General features: G+C 46.1%; 2 protein-coding genes across 13 annotated transcripts in view; both read right to left on the bottom strand.

The window, feature by feature from the left end:
* mlf1 (myeloid leukemia factor 1) overlaps positions 1 to 11,308 on the bottom strand; it is a 116,060-nt gene extending 104,752 nt beyond the window's left edge. Inside the window, exon 1 of one of the 3 annotated variants that reach the window (XM_085990434.1) lies at positions 10,981 to 11,308. In XM_085990434.1, the coding sequence (XP_085846560.1) occupies positions 10,981 to 11,015 (35 nt within the window). In that variant the 5' untranslated portion in view covers positions 11,016 to 11,308. Of the gene's footprint in view, positions 1 to 201; positions 442 to 10,980 lie in introns of those variants that run through there. The other 2 variants (XM_085990435.1, XM_085990436.1) reach the window with 2 other exon arrangements.
* A 2,056-nt stretch (positions 11,309 to 13,364) lies between these two features.
* The window catches only part of rsrc1 (arginine/serine-rich coiled-coil 1), a 525,104-nt gene continuing 520,589 nt past the window's right edge, over positions 13,365 to 17,879 (bottom strand). For all 10 annotated transcript variants that reach the window (XM_085990442.1, XM_085990445.1, XM_085990446.1 and 7 more), the window contains one exon: positions 13,365 to 13,678. In XM_085990442.1, coding sequence (XP_085846568.1) covers positions 13,580 to 13,678 — 99 coding nt within the window. In that variant the 3' untranslated portion in view covers positions 13,365 to 13,579. The remainder of the gene's footprint in view (positions 13,679 to 17,879) is intronic.

A 17,879-nucleotide genomic window follows, 5' to 3' on the forward strand; every position in this document is an offset into this window, starting at 1 on the left:
TTACAATTTAATGCAAAACTAATGAGATATTGCTGCTCTTTTACACTGATGGTAGTAGCACAAATTACATTGCAAACGCTGAGAGAAAATGAACCCATAAAGGCCACTCTGAAAAGACATGCAAAGAGATGATCAGGTAGACTGTCTAAAAGGAACTTCAACAATAGGTGGAGTAGAGTCCACAACAGCAAACATTTTTACCTGGTATGTGGAAAGTGTGGAATTGAGGCATCAAATGCGGGGGGTGAAATTCATCTTGGGCGGTAGCTCCAAACGTACGACAGCAAATCGGCAGCTCGTTTTACATTCGCCCAATTGTTATTTCCATGATGGAGCGGTGGGTGGGGGAGGTGAATGGAGCCAGGAGGAGCACTTATACTTCTACTGGCTCCGCATTCAGGTAAGTTAAAACTAAGAAACTTAGCTGTTCTTTGGTGGCTTCATAGAAACATAGAAGATAGGAGCAGGAGTAGGCCATTCAGCCCCTCGAGCCTGCTCCACCATTCAATGCGATCATGGCTGATCATCCAAATTCAGTATCCTGTCCCTGCTTTCTCCCCATACCCCTTGATTCCTTTAGCTTTAAGAAATATATCCAACTCCTTCTTAAATATATTTAATGAACTGGCCTCCACCACCTTCTGTGTTAGAGAGTTCCACAGGTTCACCACTCTGGGTGAAGAAATTCCTCATTTCTGTCCTAAATGGCCTACCCTTTATCCTTAGACAAGCCCAATCGACCCAATCTCTCCTCATACGTCATTCCTGCCATCCCAGGTATCAGTCTGGTGAATCTTCGCTGAACTCCTTCCATGGCAAGAACATCCTTCCTCAGATAAGGCGACCAAAACTGCACACAATACTCAAGATGTGGTCTCACCAAGGCCCTGTACAACTGCAGCAAGACATCCTTATTCCTGTACTCAAACCCTCTCCCTTCAGCGACTGGTGCACAAGGACACCCAGATCTCGTTGCACTTCCTCTTCTCCCAATCTATTGCCATTTAGATAATAATCTGCCTTCCTGTTTTTGCCACCAAAGTGGACAACCTCACATTTATCCACGTTATATTGCATCTGCCATGTTTCTGCCCAATCACCCAACATGTCCAAATCATCCTGGAGTTTCTCGACATCCTCCTCACAGCACACACGTCCACCCAGCTTTGTGTCATCTGCAAATTTGGAGATATTACATCTAGTTCCCTTGTCTAGATCATTAATATATATTGTGAATAGCTGGGGTCCAAGGACCGATCCCTGCGGTACCCCACTAATCACTGCCTGCCACTCGGAAAAGGACCCGTTTATTCCAACTCTTTGCTTTCTGTCTGCCAACCAGTTCTCTATCCAAGTCAATACCTTGCCCCCAATCCCATGTGCCTTAACTTTACACGCTAATCTCTTATGCGGGACCTTATCGAAGGCCTTCTGAAAGTCCAGATACACCACATCCACTGGTTCTCCCTTATCTATTTTACCAGTTACATCCTCAAAAAATTCCAGTAGATTAGTCAAGCACGATTTACCTTTTGTGAATCCATGTTGACTTTGTCCGATCCTGTCACTGTTTTCCAAGTGCTCTGCTATTACATCTTTTATAATGGACTCTAGCATTTTCCCCACTACCGATGTCAGGCTTACAATTCCCCGTTTTCTCTCTACCACCTTTTTTGAATAGTGGGGTAACATTAGCTACCCTCCAATCCATGGGTACTGTTCCAGATTCCATCGAATGTTGGAAGATGATCAACAATGCATCTACTATTTCTAGGGCCACTTCCTTAAGTACCCTAGGATGTAGATTATCAGGCCCTGGGGATTTATCGGCCTTCAATCCCATCAATTTCCCTAAAACCATTTCCCTACAAATACTGATTTCTTTCAGTTCCTCCCTTTCATCAGACCCTACGTTCCCCGGCATCTCTGGGAGGTTATTTGTATCCTCCTTTGTGAAGACAGAACCAAAATATGTATTTAGTTGGTCAGCCATTTCTTTGTTCCCCGTTATAAATTCCCCTGATTCTGACTGCAAGGGACCTACGCTTGACTTCACCAATCTTTTTCTCTTCACATATCTATAAAAGCTTTTACAGTCAGTTTTTATGTTCCCTGCAAGCTTACTCTCATATTCTATTTTCCCCTTCTTAATTAATCCCTTTGTCCTCCTTTGTTGAATCCTAAATTGCTCCCAATCCTCAGGATTATTGCTTTTTCTGGCCAATTTATATGTCCTCTCCTTGGATCTTATGCTATCCCTAATTTCCCTTGTTAGCCACGGTTGAGTCACCTTTCTTGTTTTATTTTTGTGCCAAACTGGGATGAACATTTTCTGTAGTTCATCCATGCGGTCTTTGAATGTTTGCCATTGCCTATCCACCATCAACCCTTTGAGTGACATTCCCCAATCAATCCTACCAAACTCGCTCCTCAGACCATCGCAGTTTCCTTTATTTAAATTTAGGACCCTAGTCTGTGAGTCAACTACTTCATTCGCCATCTTAATGAAGAATTCGATAATATTATGATTGCTCCGACCCAACGGGCCTCGTACAACAAGATTGCTATGTAATCCTTTCTCGTTACATAATACCCAGTCTAAGATGGCCTGATCTCTGGTTGGTTCCTCAAAATATTGGTCCAGGAAACCATCCCGTAAACACTCCAGGAATTCCTCCTCCACAGTATTGTTACTAATTTGGTTGGCCCAATCTATATGTAGATTAAAGTCACCCATGATGACTGCTGTGCCCTTATTGCACGCTTCTTTAATTTCCCTTTTAATGCCATCCCCAACCTCCGCCTTACTGTTTGGAGGTCTATATACCATTCCCACTAACATTTTCTGCCCCTTGGTATTTCTCAATTCTACCCATACAGATTCCACATCATCAGAGCTAATATCCTTCCTTACAATTGTGTTAATCCCTTCTTTAACCAGTAATGCTACCCCACCTCCCTTTCCTTTTTGCCTATCTTTCCTGAATATCGAATACCCCTGGATGTTGAGTTCCCAGCCTTGGCCATCCTTGAGCCATGTTTCCGTAATCCCAACCAAATCATATTCGTTTACCTCTATTTGCGCAGCCAATTCATCCACCTTATTAGGAATGCTCCTCGCATTAAGACACAAAGCCTTCAGGCTTATTTTTTTTAACGCTCTTAGACCTATTAGAATTATTATTTACTGTGGCCATGTTTGATTTAAACCGTTGATTTCTCTGACTGCCACTTTTGTTTTTCTCCTTCCTTTCTTTTGCTTTCATCCTTGTTTCCCTTTCCTCTGTCCCCCTGCTCAGGTCCCCAACCCCCTGCCATCTTAGTTTAAACCCTCCCCCAGGGCACTCGCAAACACACCCGCTAGGACATCGGTTCCAGCCCTGCCCAGGTGCAAACCGTCCAGTTTGAACTGGTCCCACCTCCCCCAGAACCTTTAAGGATCGCTGGTTAGGATGCGGTACACCTGGATACTTTGTGGCATGCGCTGTACAGTTTCTTCCAAATTTGGAAGCAGAGTCCTAAAACATTTTTAGCAGAGAGCATGATTCTACTGTCCCTCCCAGGTCATTTCCAAAGCCTTCTTGTGCTAATTCAATTCTTTTTCCATATTCTGTTGTGCATTCTTTCACTCAGTATTCAATATTTTGCATTTGTCAGTGTTGAAATTAATTTACCATCTATGTTCCTATTTTAAGAGCTAAATATGCAAACTTAAGCCAATTTACAATTGGTTTCTGTATTCAGGTCATTTATGTAGGTCAGAAACAACAGGGGTCCAAGCAGTGCCCATGACAGGCCACCTGCACCAGCTCTTCCCAGTCAGAACCCCATATTTCACTCCTACTCTTTTTCTCTCCAAAATCTTGCTTCTTTTAAATTGAACTAGTCATTTATGTTTGTGAGACGTTTCTGTAATGAAATTGGCTGCTGTTTTTGCCCACAAGAACAATGACTACACTTCAAAAGTAATTTAATTGGTTGTGAAGCACTTTGGGACCATCTATGGATGCAAAACGCGCTTTATAAATGCAAGTTGTTGTCGTTTTTCATCACCAGTACTGATCCTGGTCACCATTTACAAGTTTTTTCCACCACTGAATGGCCGTTCCTGTATATAAAATAACCACATGACGATTGACACTGCAGCCATCCTGCAACGTGTTATTGGCACCACTGCTCAGGTTAGGGTTGGAGTTGGGAGATTTGGGGTTAAAGTTAGAATTGGGGAAGCAATATAATTGTAATAACTTTTTGTGTTAATCTTGATATCCCTTGCAAATTTCTTTTTGTATTCCTTTTTGCAGCTCCATCTATCTTTCTGTCTTCCTTTGTGTTTTTATATTTCTCCCAGTCCCCTGGATCTACACTATTCTATCAGCCAAGACCAGGAGATCCAGGAGCTAATAAGCCGCAAGCGCAAGGCATTCCTGATCTGGAAACAGCAACAGAACTCGAGAGCAAGAAAGCAGCTCTGCAGAAGCCTGAAGGCCGAGGTCCAACAAAAAACTTGTGACCTAAAGAACAGATGGTGGGTGGAGAAAGTGCATGAAATCCAGCAGCTAGCCGGCAACCACGACGTGCGTGGATTCTTTAGCGCAGTCAAGACCACCTACGGCCCACGCACCGAAGGTCCTACCCCACTGCAGGCCAAGAACGGAGGTGTACTCATCAAGGACAGAGAGGGAGGCAGTCAGTGCCAGCTGGAAGGAGCACTTCAAAGATCTCCTTAACCAAGACTGTGTCTTCGACATGAGTGCCCTCAACTCGATCCCACAGCATGCTACCCGCCACCACCTCAGCACAGGTTGAAAAGGCCATCCGACAACTGAAGAACAAGGTGGCCTCAGGAGCAGATGGAATCCACGCTAAAACATGGCGGAGAAGCACTATTGGCGTGAATACATGAACTCATTTCTTTTATTTGGGAGGAGGAGAGCATGCCAGGGGATCTCAAAGACGCCGTAATCGTGAACATCTTCAAGAAAGGTGACAAGTCCGATTGCGGTAATTACAGAGGAGTTTCCCTGCTGTCTGCCACAGGGAAAGTCATCGCAATAATCCTCATCAAACGCCTTCTCCCAGTGGCTGAAGAACTCCTCCCAGAGTCGCAATGTGGATTCCGCCAACTAAGGGGCGCAATGGACATGATCTTCACCGCGTGTCAACTACAAGAGAAATGCAGGGAACAGCACCAACCGCTGTACATGGCCTTCTTTGACCTCACAAAGGCATTCGGCACCGTCAACTGTGAGGGATTATGGAGTGTCCTCCTCAAATTCAGCTGCCCTCAAAAGTTTGTCACCATCCTCCGCCTGCTTCACGATGACATGCAAGCCGTGATCCTGACCAACGGATCCACCACAGACCCAATTCACGTACGGACTGGGGTCAAACAAGGCTGCGTCACCGCACCAATGCTCTTTTCGATCTTCCTGGCTGCAATGCTTCATTTCACCTTCAGCTGGAGTGGAGCTAATCTACAGAACAAACGGGAAACTGTTCAACCTTCGTCGTCTCCAGTGCAGATCCAAGGTCGGTTAATCCCGGGGATGAGAGGGTGGTCATATGAGGGGGTGGTCATATGAGGAGAGGTTGAGTAGATTGGGACTCTACTCATTGGAGTTCAGAAGAATGAGAGGCGATCTTATTGAAACATATAAGATTGTGAAGGGGTTGGATCGGGTGGATGCGGGGAGGATGTTCCCGATGATGGGTGAAACTAGAACTAGGGGGCATAGTCTTAGAATAAGGGGCTGCTCTTTCAAAACTGAGATGAGGAGGAACTACTTCACTCAGAGGGTGGTAGGTCCATGGAATATGCTGCCCCAAAAAGCTGTAGAAGCTACATCATTACATAAATTTAAAACAGAAATAGACAGTTTCCTAGAAGTAAAGGGAATAAAGGGTTTTGGGGAGCAGGCAGGAATTTGGACATGAGTCTAGGTTCAGATCGGTCATGACCCTGTGGGTAGCGGAGCGGGCCCAGGGGCCGTGTAGCCTGATCCTGCTCCTATTTCGTGTGTCTAATTCTGTTAGATTCAGGAGATGGTTCTGTGATAGTAGATTGGCGGTTAGGATCAGATCAGCCATGATCTTATTGAATGGCGGAGCAGGCTCGAGGGGCCGATTGGCCTACTCCTGCTCCTATTTCTTATGTTCTTATGCTCTGTCATCGAATTACAGTATGCAGACGACGCTCGTGTCTGCACACACCCCGAGGCCGAACTCCAAGCTATCGTCAACACCTTCACTGAAGCGTACGAGAGCATGGGCCTTACACTAAACACCCATAAGACAAACGTCCTTTATTAACCTGACCCTGCGCCACAGTACTGCCCCCCCGATTATCAAAATCCACAACGAGGCCTTGGACAACGTGGACCACTTTCCATACCTCGGGAGCCTACTGTCAACAAGGGCAGACGTCGATGATGAAGTCCAACACCGCCTTCAGTGTGCCAGTGCAGCCTTCGGTCGACTGAGGAAGAGAGGGGGACCAATTCAGTAGGTTGCACCACCCGTTAGCGCCTTAAGAGGCCACTAAGTGGGTCGCAAGCCAACTGGCGCCCGGGCACGGCACTGCCCACACCTCCCACTAAATTCCGCAGGACGTTAGTGGTGGCGCTAACCGTTAGCACTGCGCCGCTGTCGTCATCGGTGTGCGCAGCGCCCCGGCCGCGATATTCGGCACGCCGGACGCTATGTCCGAGGGGTTCAGGGGAGCCTACCTGCAGCCGGGGAGGCGCAAATTAAAGGCGAGGTGCGGGGCGGCCATTTTTGTTGTTGGCCGCCTGCCAGCACTCCCGTCCCCGGCCTTCTGAACGCCCCCCCACCCCCGCGGAGTGCCAGCTGCGCTCCAAGAGCCCGGCACATCTCTTCGGTGCCGGGCTCTTTTGCCTGCACTCCCGATCCTCGGGGGCCCAGTTGGGCCCCAGATCGCGCTGCACAAGGCCCCTCCCCTTTAAGAAGGGGAGGAAGGCCTGCAATACCGCAGCGCGACGTGCCGCAGCGTGTGGCGCTGCGGCATGTAGCGCCACGAGATTCACTCGCAACGCCCCAAGAGGGATGCGGGGCCCATCCAGTAGCGCCGCGCTTCCCTTTGGGGCGCAACCACTTAATTTCCGGTGCGGGGGCACGAATGTTTACGGGGCGCTACTTTTAGCGAACTGGCGAGGCTGGCGCCCCAAACGGGGCTATACTCAATTTCTCCCCCAGAGTGTTTGAAGACCAGGACCTCAAACCCGGCACCAAGCTCATGGTCTACAGAGCAGTAGTGATATCTGCCCTCCTGTATGCTTCAGAGACATGGACCATGTACAGCAGGCACCTCAAAGCACTGGAGAGGTGCCTCCGCAAGATCCTGCAAATCCATTAGTAGGATAGGCGCACCAACGTCAGTGTTCTCACTCAGGCCAACACCCCCAGCATCAAAGCTTTGACCACGCTCGATCAGCTCCGATGGACGGGCCACATCGTCCGCATGCCCGACACGAGACTCCCAAAACAAGCGCTCTACCCGGAGATCCGACATGGCAAGAGAGCCCCAGGTGGGCAGAGGAAACGCTTCAAGGACACCCTCAAAGCCTCCTTGAAAAAGTGCAACATCACCAACACCTGGGAATCCCTGGCCCAAGACTGCACAAAGTGGAGGAGAAGCATCCACGAAGGCGCCGAACACCTCAAGTCTCTTCGCCGGGAGCAAGCGGAAGCCAAACGCACACAGCGGAAGGAGTGCACGTCAACCCAAGCACCCCACCCACCCGCCCCTTCAACCACCATCTGCCCCACCTGTGACAGAGACTGTAGGTCCCGCATTGGACTCATCAGTCACCTGCGAACTCATTTTTAGTGTGGAAGCAAACCTCGGTTCCGAGGGACTGCCCAAGAAGACACTATTCTTTGCACTTTTCTATGGTCTTTCCTTCAGTTTCATGGTATCTCTCACGACTTTTGACAACCATGGCTGTTTTATTTGGTAAATAGAGCTCTTTCCCCTTCGGGGTATAAACTGGTCCTGTATTAAGCTAAATTATTTTTGAATACCTCCCATTGCTCATCTGCAGTTTTATCTGTTAACAGTTTTGACCAGTTTGCTTTCGTCAGTCTCTGTCTCATCCTGTTAAAATTAGCGTTACCAAAATCTAAAATCTTACTAACTGTTAAATTTCTCCTTTTCAAACCTCATATTGAATTGATCACTGTTATATAAAGGTCCCCTTACTGTTAGATTATTAACTAAGTCTGGCTCATTACTCATTACTAAATCTAGTATGGCCTGCCCTCTTGTTGGTTCTAGAACATATTTCTCCAGAAAACTATCTTGAATGTCTGCAAGAAATTCACTACCTTTCTGACAAGCTATTCTACTGTTCCCAATCTATATGAAAATTAAAGTCTCCCATTAAAACTATTTTTGCTACAAGCTTCTCCAGTCTCTGAATTAATACATTCTGCCACTTCATTGCTATCAGGAGGCCTGTAGACAACTCCATTACAGTTTAAAGTCCTCTCTTATTCCTCAATTCTAACCATAGAGTCTCTGCTGATTGCTTTCCCTTACCTATATCCTCTCTTACTAATGCTGTCTGAGTGTATTTGATCATAAGGCTACCCCTGAGAATATCAGTGCTAATTTGATCCTGTGAGAGACAACATCATTCATGTCCGAGGCCGAGACCCAGGAACGAGGACGAGCCCAGCAGCGAGGTCAAGGCCCAGGGGTGGCGCAGCGTGGACCAGCAGCGGGGTCGGGGCCCAGGGAAGGTGCGGCACGGGCCAACAGCGAGGTCGGGAGGACCACAATGCATCCTATGAAACCCAAGCAGAGAGGACCTGCAGGAAGGAGGGAGGAGGACAGTAGCAGTATCTTTGTGTGTGTGTGCTAGGCTGTTGTAGCAGAGTTTGGTCTCCAATCATCTTGGATCCCCTTGCCATTGGACCAAGACCTTGCTCTGTCAAGCCCGTGTGGTAGCTGGTGTGCAACGGCCACCCCACATTAAAAGAATTCACGCACAGGCATCTTCCACCCACCCCTACTGCTCTCCCAGTTTCCCGATCCTTTCTAAAGGCCTTATAGCCTGGAATATTTAACTCACAATCATAACCAGCTTGCCACTGCGTTGTCAACAGAAACCGCTAATGTTGTCCCTACAAAATAAATCAAATGGATCACAAATACAAACTTCCAAGCCAAATATTTTCTTTGAACTTTTTGTGGCATCATCTGCCGTCATCACCCCTCTCCTCAAAAAACCAACCCGACCCCTCCGTCCTTGCAAACTACCGCCCCATCGCCAAACTCCCTTTCCTCTCCAAAGTCCTTGAATGTATTGTCGCCTCCCAAATCCGTGTCCATCTTTCCCATAACTCCAAGTTTGAAACCCTCCAATCAGGTTTCCGCCCCTGCCACAGTAGCAAAATGGCTCTCATCAAAGTCACAAATGGCATCCTTTGTGACTGTTACCAAGGTAAACTATCCCTCGTCTTTCTTGACTTGTCTGCAGCCTTTGACACGGTTGACCACTCCATCCTCCTCCAATGTCTCTCCACCGTCGTCCAGCTGGGTGGGACTGCACTCGCCTGGTTCCATTCTTATCTATCTAATCGTAGCCAGAGAATCACCTGCAACGGCTTCTCTTCCCGCTCTCGCATCGTTACCTCTGGTGTCCCCCAAGGATCTATCCTTGGCCCCCTCCTATTTCTCATCTACATGCTGCCCCTTGGCGACATCATCTGAAAAAAGAGCGTCAGTTTCCACATGTACGCTGACGACACCCAGCTCTACCACACCACCACTTCTCTCTACCCCTCCACTGTCACTAAATTGTCAGACTGCTTGTCTGACATTCAGTTCTGGATGAGCAGAAATTTTCTTCAAATACTGAGAAGATTGAAGTCATTGTTTTCGGTCCCCGTCACAAACTCTGTTCACTAGCCACTGACTCCATCCCTCTCCCACTGCTCGCACCCTTGGTGTCATATTTGACCCGAAATTGAACTTCCGACCACATATCCATGGCAGAACTATTTCTAGACCATCTATTTCTACCTCTAACAGCGTCCGTCTCCGCCCTTGCCTCAGCTCATCCGCTGCTGAAACCCTCATCCATGCCTTTGTTATCTCTAGACTTGGACTATTCCAATGCACTCCTGGCTGGCCTCCCACATTCTACCCTACGTAAACTTGAAGTCATCCAAAACTCGGCTGCCCGTGTCCTAACTCACACCAAGTCCCGTTCACCCATCACCCCTGTGCGCGCTGACCTACATTGGCTCCTGGTTAAGCAACGCCTCAATTTCAAAATTCTCATCCTTGTTTTCAAATTCCTTCATGGCCTCGCCCCTCCCTATCTCTAATCTCCTCCAACCCCTCCCCCCCCACCCCCGAGATATCTGCGCTTCTCTAATTCTGCCCTCTTGAGCAGCTCCGATTACAATCGCTCAGCCTTTGGTGGCCGTGCCTTCTGTCTCTGGAATTCCCTGCTTAAACCTCTCCACCTCACTTTCTTCCTTTAAGACGCTCCTTAAAACCTACCTCTGACTAAGCTTGCCCTAATTTCTCTATGTGGCTCGGTGTCAAATGTTTTGTCTTATAACACTCCTGTGAAGCCCTTGGGACGTTTTACTACTAAAGGCGCTATATAAATACAAGTTGTTGTTGGTGATGAACGTATGCTCGTTCAGGAACAACGGGCGCTTTTGGTTATTTAAAAAAAAATCTGGAACGTTTATAAAAAGTTCTCAAAACTGGGGAAAAAATAAAACCCAACTGGAGGAAACGATCAGAGAACAGAAGGGGTCTCATCTCCACAACTTGTTGGAGGGAAGTTTGCTGCAGTCTCCCGTTTGGATTGACTGGGTCCCACTCGGTTCTCCGGTCCTCGAACACGGTCGGGCGACTTAAATTACTCTTACAAAAAAAATAAGGAAGATATCTCGGCAACTTTAAGCAAACACTATAACTCAAGGGCTGCAGCTTACGAGAAGAAGGGATCATCCTCCAGGTCACGGAACATGGTTGCAGCGGGTTTGCGAGCTGCTGGTGGTCCTGCCGCTCCGGTCGGCGCTTTGTCAGAGGCCTTTAATCGAGCTCTTGGGCTCCCTCAGGCTCAAATTCCCGGCCAGGGTCGGATGTAATCAGACTTGCTCGCCCACCCCGGATCCCTTTGGCGTCGAAACTTCTGGAGCTTTGACACGCAGCAATTTTTGTTTTGAAGTGGAAGGTTGGCGTTGCTATGACGATACGAAACGCTGGCGTTGCTGTGGTGGAAGAACGCTAGCTGCACACTGATTGGCGGAATGTGGCAAATGACCCTCTGGCTCCCGCTAACGACAAAAAAAAACCCTCAACTCTCTGACGCCAACACGTCACAATCGAAGGGAGAGTGACGTCACCTCCAGGCCGGCGATGACGCAATGGTGATACTCCACAGCTCACCAGCGGGTGGGGGAGACGACATTTGCTTCAGCGAAAGGTGCACTAATCTCTCCAAGCTGTACCCTAAATAAATGCGTTGGTCGCACAAAAACAGCAGCAAAGTAATTATCGTTAGAATGCCTCCAAAAATCTAATAAGATTAGGCTGCAAATAGAACTTTAAATATATGAGCTGCATCTTGTACGGTCGAAATGCAGCAACCTAAAATATTTATTTTGTAATAATACGATCATGCTAACCTTGAAAGTGTGACAATATACACTATTTTACTGAATAGGTAAAAGCTTAACAATAATTCACATATTCTGTGAATTGGGTATGTCTTGCTCTGGTATGTATATGTTGTAAACTGGCCAAGTTATATCCTCACCATAACAAAGGTGCAAAAATATTTTAAAACCGATTAAGTGATGGCAATGCAGAAACAAGTCTGAGATTCAGCATTTGGATACCTTGGATAGACCCAGCAATGCTGCAATTATAAAATGTCCATATGGTATACACATCAGTGTCAATTTTTACACTGCTCACTAATTCATGACAAAGTTACCAGGGCAAACAATGGGACAGCTCAAATGCCCAACACAGAAGCTAAATTGGGTCAGAGGCATGAGTAAGCAAAAGTTAAGGTTTAGGTGCGAATTAATAATCTATATAAATGTTAATCCATCTTCCCTACTTTCAATATACATAATTTGAAATTTGATAAACTATCTCACTGTGTAAGTAAAGAGCACTGTTACTTAAACAAATAATCCTTGGTTCAAGCACAAGACTCTCACTTGCTGTTGCATACAAAATCTGAGATGTGCTTTGAGTACTGAATCCAATTTCTGGAGGGAGCACCCTATAAACAGTGTGTCAACATTGGAAGAGAAAAGAAACACATGTCCTGTTGTCTAAACAAGGAAAAGCTCATTGGTAAAAGTCATTACCCCTCAGCTGAATGAAGTTGAGCACTTGAAACGTGTGCATCGGCAATGAAATGTCAGAAAAAGTGGCTGACAAATTCATCAGCGACAGAGTGCACTTATCTGCAAGTTAAACATAACTTACTTTCTTTGGAAAGAACCATAACAACAATGGGGAAATAAAACTATTTTGAAAAATTGTTAGTTGCTGAAATAAATGTAAAGCAAAAGACTATTGTGGTATTTTATTGCTAGAAAGAAAAAAATGCAGCTTGCCAGATTCAGGCTACCTTGCTGGCAGCAAGGTAAGTCTGGTGGGGGGAGAGGTTGCGATCGTTGGGGTGGGGGGACGGGGGTGGCAGCAGCCCAGATTATATTTGTGGGGTTCGGGTCAACGCTCCTGCTCCTCCTGGCCCCATAAAAATAATTTTTTCACTGACCTTTGAAGGCCTCTGCTTCTTGGCCAACAGATTCTACTGAGTGAGGGTCCAAGGTGGACGCTCTGCCCAGTGGGCCATAAAAATGGCACCAGGGCCCTATCTATTTAATAGGACCCAGATTTAAATGATTTAATGAAGCTCCCACCTGAAGCAAGCGCATCAGCCACCTATTAAACCAGCAGCGGGAAGTTGGTGGTAGGGCGTAAATCAGCTTTGGATTATATCTTAACTTGGGCTGCCAAGTAATACTTTTAAAGCAGGAACAGTTTAAAGCAAAAATACTTAATGTGGGGTTCAGACAACACTCATAAACTGTTGTCATTATTTGGTTATCTTCTGAATTCCCAAATGTATTTATTGTTTTTAATTTGTAAACTTATTTCCAGATATGTATCTATAATTACTGCAAGTGATACAATATATGTAGCATAATTTGCTGCACCATACAGCAATTTTGCAGAAAAAGTCCTGGAAGCAGCAAGAATTTGAGTTTCTGAATGGATGTGAGCATGAATAAGTCACTTGCTTTATCAATAATATGCAGTGTGAATATGTACATATTTAAAGATGAAAATGTTCTGGATATGCCAATTATTTAATGAAAGAAAGATTTAGCTGGTACAAATTACAGGTAGTTTACTAAATCAGAAATCTACATCTTATCAATTATTACTTCTCTTCAAAGTAGAAATTCATACATTACTTTTGCAAGATAAAACAATGAAATGCAGTAATTTTGCAACAAACTTATTGGCTGATGGCTCAAGCATTTAAGAAACAACATAAAGTATTCAGAATCCAGACACTGGGCTTCCCATCAATTTCTCCTGCCGCAGAGTGATTAATCTCTTGAACCACTTTTCTTCTGCTTCTTTCTTGTCCATGAACAACTGTAGCAGCAGCAGAACAGAACCAAGTGCAGAAATTAGTTCTAACAATTCATATAACGTACATTTATTGTTTAACTCAACCTTTCTTAACGTGAAGCATTTAAATCCAATTTCAATTACTTATGTTTCTTCAAAGCAGTTTTTTAAGTTCAGCTGCAAGAGAATGAGAACTCATGCAATGTGCACTTTCATAAAAGTTGCAGTGGTTGGAAGATAGTGATGTAGCATCATAAACTGACAGGAGAAGACTTTGCGCTAACAGTTTTTCAACTGTGGAATATCAATCTCAGTGCAGAGGCCAGGAATTCCAACACAAGGATGGAAACAAATTATCCATCTGCCCTCTTTCCCAGGGTGATGTGTGGCAAAGGGCGACCCAAGAACGAGAATACTGAGAAAATACCCTATTTTAAGAAAAATATAAGGATGTTGGAGAGTTTAATTTGTTGAAGTATAAGACATTGCTGCTGAAACCATCATAGATTTTTTCATCTTTGCAACCAGTGACAAAATGTTCATCTTGCAAACTCCGAATGTAGCAGCCAGGTATCCATCAGGAATAGCCCCTGTGGCCAACAGAATGTGAAAAGCTTTCTTGAAAGTTCTAAAGCTTTGACCCAGCATCATTACAAAATATTTTACTATTCATGTTGGAAACAGTTGCATGGACACCAAAACTAATTGCTGTTCACAAAAAGTCAAAATGGATATAATACTGCATATAAAGGGCCCAATAATGCTGACCTCACGATTTGCATAATTTATTGGTGCTCTGGATACATGTTTCATCATGATGTGCCAAGAGTGTCAGGGATGCATCGTCAGGTACCAGCAGTCAGTGACCAGAATAGCCAGGATAGCAGAAACCTTGCCAGCTTGGGGGAGGGGGTACCAGATGGAGGGAGGGCAAAGGAATACGTAAAGCAGTGAGCAAAGGCTGTCGGCCAGTGAAGAACAGGGGTGCCCCAATCTTATTTTAAAAAGTTCAATGGCGGCCTTCTCTTCAGTGCCTGTTTTAAATAGGCACTGTGCAACTGGAGAGCTGTTAAGGCACTTTAGTTGCATTATTGGGCAGCCACCTCATTTGGATGGAACCAGGGGCATAATGAGCCTCGCGCACACCTTGTGCAGGCTCTCAAATCCCCTTTGTGTTCGCTGCCTATTCTGGGGCACAATGAACACCTAAGGCCATTTTGCAGATTTAAAATACCTGCAGCCAATTTTCCATATCATCCACCCTATAGTCTTCTTCCACATTCATTAGAATAGTGCAAATGCAACTGCTTACCAATATAATGAAAGACAAAAAAAGTCAGGGGCACCAAAGAGTTAATGGGAAAAATCATGTGATGGGATCATTTGAATTACTTCAGAAGGATGAGTGTCTAATTCACTTATATGCTATTCTGGACTTCAATCATTATCCATCATCTAGAGAAGAGCAAGTGTAAATTAAATCTTGCTGTCATCTGCGGTATTGTTGTTGCATGCTTTCTTCAGAATGTTTTGGTCTGATCCCATCAGTTCTAGCCTAACTCAAATGGCAAGTTAGGTAGGAAACACTATTTATACTTCTTAAATGCATTAGTGCCAGTTTTGAATGACTGGTAGAGATTTATTTCCAATGAATGCTGTGTCTTTGTAATACGACGTTTTATTGCACTTTACTCTCAGATTTTGGAGTAAACTAGTAATTCTTCATCACAATTAAACATCTGAAACTAAAGTTCACGCAAACACTATTGCAAGGAGACCGAACAAAAAGCATCTTTTACCAATCAAGAATGAAAACAGTGGGGGTAATTTTTAATTTTGGCAGGGACAATAAATTGATGGTAGGGAAAAGAACATTGGATGGGGCATGTAACAGGTGGCCTATCCGCTACTGCCAGTTTTCTGCCCCCTGCTGAAGTCGAAAATTACCCCCAGTGTCGTTCCACATAGCTTCAGAAATTCAGTTTTGATGTCCATTGTTGTGTATGTACCTTTAAGGGAAGAACTGGTTTTAGACTGCAGTACCGGCAGTGACCACCCCTGTATAAAAGGCCCTAGCAGGCTTCTGTATTTCAGTCTGACGTTGCCCTCCTGTTCAGTAAAGTACCTGTTAAACTGTTCTCCCGAAGTCCGTGTATTATTGAGGCGCGGACTTTACAGTGGCGACGAGTAAGTTCGAACTCACCTGCAGTGTGGCATCATCTCACGGGGATCTCGCCCTGAGAGGAGGATTCTTGGAGGTCGTAGTCTGAGCAACGGGCGTCGACCGCGGGCAACCACCCAAAGAATTCATCGGTGTTCGGAGAATTGCGGGAGAGACTGTGGAGAGCTGTGCTTGGCTCCCCAGTTAAGCTGTTCCAGCAAATCGTGCTGGTAGCAGGTAGTGCGCTGACCCTTCCGGACTGCGGCGGGCTCAAGCTCGATCGAGCGGCTCTACAAAACGGGCCGCGCAGTGTCGTCGGGAAAAGAAAACAAGAGAGAGAGGGTGGAGCGCACATGGCGCGGTCGGTGCTCAAGAACCGGGCAGCAGAGAGAAAATAAACGGGGATGGGGGGGGGGGGGGAAGGAAAGCGAGACGCGCCGAAGCCGCGGGTCGCCGCCATTACCCCGTAGAACGCTAGGAGCAGCGTGGCAGCAACGGGAAGAAGGAAAAGCGCGGGAGGCGCCATTTTATTCCATTGGGGAAGAAGAAAAAGCGCGGGAGGCGCCATTTTAAATCACCCAAGATGCCGAAAAGTGGCAGTATCACTGCTTTCGACAACGAGGTAGAAGACTGGACCACGTATGTGGAAAGAATTGAAGTGTACTGCAAGGCAAATGAGGTGGCCGATGGAAAGAGGGCGTCGGTATTATTGAATTTGATGGGCGCGAGTACGTACGGCCTATTGCGGAATTTAATTACCCCAGCTAAACCAATGGAGAAAAGTTTTGAGGAGATTGTTAATACCTTACAGGAACACCTAAACCCTACACCGCTGCTGATAGCAGAAAGATTCAAGTTCCATAAAAGAAACCAGCACAAAGATGAGAGCAATGCTGACTATCTTACGGAACTACGCAAGTTATCGAAGCACTGCCAGTTCGGAGCAGGACTGGCAGACACCTTGCGGGATAAGTTTGTCTGCGGGCTCCAGAGCGAAGGAACCCAGAAACGACTACTTTCAAAAAAGGACCTGACGCTAGAACAGGCTTTCAGCGTGGCAGTATCCTACGAAGCAGCAGCACGGGGAGCTGCGGAAATACAACAGAAACCACAAGAATACAGCGCTAACGAAATGGCGTATGGAGCAGAAAAGTGCTATCGCTGCGGCAGAACAACCCATGAGCAGAAGGACTGCTGGTTTAAGGACAAAGTATGCAGGCAATGCGGAAAAATGGGACATATAGCAAAAGTCTGCAGGTCGGGAAAGAAAACCAACACGACAAGAACTACTAAGGAACAGTACAGGAAAGTAAAGAAACTGACAAACAGTAGTTCGGAAGATTGGGAGAGTGATAAGGACTCCGGGAGCAGGAGACTAAGTTGTCTAAAGTTACACAACGTGATCGCAAAGGAAGATCACCGAACCATTTGGGTCACCCTCATGATAGCAGGGTCCCCAGTAAAGATGGAATTGGACACAGGATCAGCCCTAACTGTCATGAATCGACGAGACTATGAGCGGCTATTCTCACACATACCCTTAAAGGACACGTCCATTGTATTGAAGACATACACGGGGCAAAAAGTCTACCCCAGAGGAAAAATAAGGGCGCCAGTTAAATATAACGGCAAGGAAACACAGAAACTATATATGTATATATACTACAAGATGGAGGACCACCATTATTGGGACGTGAATGGATCCGAAAGATACAATTGGATTGGCATTCCATTCTGGCGCTGTGACTGACAAAAAGGATGATGACGTCGCACCTGGATGTCTGTCACAAATTCTATCTGACGCGGAAGAGGTGTTCCAGCAAGGACTTGGGACTCTAAAAGGAGTAAAGGCAACCATAAAGATTGAGGATAACACAAACCCAAAATTTTTCAAGGCCAGACCGGTGCCATACGCGATCTGCCCAGCCGTTGAAGCTGAACTGGAGAGTCTGGAGCATTCGGGTGTGCTGTCCAAGGTGGACTGGAGCGAGTGGGCCACACCCATCGTTCCTGTAATGAAGAAAGCATTGAGCAGCACGCCTGGGGAGCCAAAGAAGGTTCGCA

Source organism: Somniosus microcephalus, chromosome 6, assembly GCF_052327205.1.
Source record: "Somniosus microcephalus isolate GS21.2 chromosome 6, FLI_Smic_1.0, whole genome shotgun sequence".
NCBI lineage: Eukaryota > Metazoa > Chordata > Chondrichthyes > Squaliformes > Somniosidae > Somniosus > Somniosus microcephalus.